General features: G+C 44.9%; 1 protein-coding gene across 1 annotated transcript; it reads right to left on the reverse strand.

Moving 5' to 3' along the window:
- On the reverse strand, nucleotides 1-2,155 carry LOC123584930 (transmembrane epididymal protein 1-like). Its single transcript, XM_045452594.1, has one exon. It carries the CDS (start codon nucleotides 1,616-1,618, stop codon nucleotides 713-715), a length of 906 nt encoding a protein of 301 aa, XP_045308550.1. The 5' UTR covers nucleotides 1,619-2,155; the 3' UTR covers nucleotides 1-712.
- Nucleotides 2,156-2,626: the final 471 nt, after the last annotated feature.

Raw genomic sequence — 2,626 nt, forward strand, 5'->3', positions numbered from 1 at the left:
AGGTAAGCTTTGGTTGGAATAGGAGTAGTAAAATATGAAGTTGGAAAAGCACTGAGCATTTGAATTCTATATTTGAAGTCTGCACATTTGAAATATTGCTATGTTAAAGAATTAATAAAGTCTCGCTTTATGAATTTGGATTTGAAATGAAAGCAATCCTTAAAAATGGGAGGGGGTATAAAAATGATAATTTCAACACGTATAAATTAATTATAAATTGTTTATATTACTTCCACATGGCAGTGCAACTTTAGTGAGCAAACTGAAGTACTCACTTTTATCAGGATAAGACTTGAATGATTCCAGTTTTGAATTGCGACAAATCATTATACTTTCAGGTAAAAGGCAATCACTTGTGCCTAGAGAAGTAGCTGGTGGCGGCATGACTGCTAGACTCTGCTCTCCTCCCTTTGAAGGCCTCCCTTCTATCGCATCCTCTGCCCCCCATGGCTTTTACACTTTCCTACTCCCCTGGTGCTCTCTCTACCACCCCACCAATCCCATCAGCATCTCTTTCTCAGGTTCCTCTCTCCTCATCTCCTCAGCAACTAGAAGATCAAGGGCAGGAGATGTACCAGCAGATGGAGACCAACTGCTCTCCTTCATGGCCATTACCTTCACTGGGGACCGAAAAGGGTACACTGCACATGTCTGAGAGAACACACAAGGGAAAAGATGAGTGGACAATGTGCCAGGCATTCTAGGCCCTGTCTCAGGGAGAGCTCTTTGAAAGGAGAGGAGCCTGGTCGTCTTTCTCTGACTGTTCCACTTCCCGCAGCAATTTGTAGAGGGGTCCTGTAGTGCCCTTGTGATGTGGAGCTTCTTTGGATTCCATCAGCTTCAAGCTGGGACAGTAACAATGAGGCCAAAAGGAAGAGATTCCATAGATTCCCAGCAGACACAAAGCATTGATCATCACATGCCAACAGAAGAAGGTGGTGATAAACATGATGTCACTGATGTCATCATCCTGCCATGGGTAGCCAGTGACTGGTCTGTACAGAATAAATCCCCCCTGTATCAGCCAGGAGCCCATCGTCAGAAACAGAAAAGTCTCAATCAGCAAGAGGTGAAATGTGTCAGGAGTCCACAGCTCTATGGTCAACACCAGCATCAACAGGAACACCACCACGATGAGCAGATAATGAATCTGAAGCTCTATCCCGGTTGAGTCCTGGACGTGTGACATCAACAGCAGCAGGAGCACATAGAAGGTCAGGACCAGGGTACCTTTCTCTAGGACCACACACCTCTGAGGTAGCAAGTTCTTGCTCATGACATCTACACAGCCATTGAGGGTGAAGAGGATGAACATAGTGAGGTGCTGCCACTCTTTGGGGTACATAAATCTTGGTGGAAGTTCTCTGTTCATTAGTATCAACCCTCCTTTAATGCAGCTGATCTCATAAGCTATCAAAATGGAGCCAGCCAACATCTTCAGCAAACCTCCATAAGATATTTTCCATAGCCGGGCCCATCTTGTCTTATTCCTAGGATGGCATGAAGGATCCAGGAGAGAGTCTTTGAATATCATAGCTTTGGAGACTACTATTGCCTGACACAGTCCATATGAGATTAGAAACAGCCCTGGGTACACATGACCAATAAAGGTTCCCATTGAGCTACAGATCTGTCTAATGAAGGAGAGAAGAGCAAATTTTGGGCAAGTCCACAACTCCTGGGGCTACTTCAAGGACTGGGCTTTGGAAAGAATTGCCTTCCACCAACTTTTATCATCCCACCCCACCCACTGCTCCCACACAGAGGAAATGTTTCTTGAAACAAGCCTACATATTTGGTGGAGTAAAGCCTCATTGTTCCATTCCATTCTGGAACATTGAGAACTGACTTATGCCAAAGAAGAATACTTGTGAATGTAATTTTAGAGACTCCTCTCTATGGCCCTTGATGTACTTCTGTTCACACCTGTCCCTTTCTCCCATGGCTTCCCTCCCCTTGTATTGCCCAGCACTCAAACAAGGAGAGGAGCATGGGATGGGGGTAGGGGTTGTTGCTCTGGTATCCTGAGGAAGCCTGGACACTCACAAACCCTACAGTATTCTTCAGTTGTTCTCAGATGTAACTTCGGTCCAACTGTAAGGTTTCCTTTCTAGACACGTGTATTTATAATAAACATTTGGATATGTGACCATATAATATACACCTAGTGTCTGCTTGGGTTTTCTGTTCTCTTATAGACACATTCTAAAGATCACCAAGAAAGCTTCCTTCACCACCACCTCCTCTTCAGATCTCCATTCATGCCCACACCCCTTCTTCAACATCTCAGCTGGCCGATAAATGGATCTGAAAAGCTATCTTTTGGTATTGATTTTCAGGGGTTGTGGTGGTTTTGTAGTGTGTCATCCTAACTATTCTTAAGCCATATTTTCCGGAATTTCCTTGTTTATAGACATTTCCAGGATGGGTTGGCTACAGGAGAGGTTTACATGAGAAGGTGGAAGTGAAGCTGCAACCTAAACACGCTCTGAAGGCATAGAGTGCCAGGTGCCACTGCCATGTAGCTCATGTGTTCTGTTACTGATGCCCATCTCCTTGGCATGGGCAGCAGCCAGGCCTATAGCTCCTTCAGCTTGTCTTCATGTCAAGGGCACCAGCTTCTTCT

Source organism: Leopardus geoffroyi, chromosome C3, assembly GCF_018350155.1.
Source record: "Leopardus geoffroyi isolate Oge1 chromosome C3, O.geoffroyi_Oge1_pat1.0, whole genome shotgun sequence".
Taxonomy (NCBI): Eukaryota; Metazoa; Chordata; class Mammalia; order Carnivora; family Felidae; genus Leopardus; species Leopardus geoffroyi.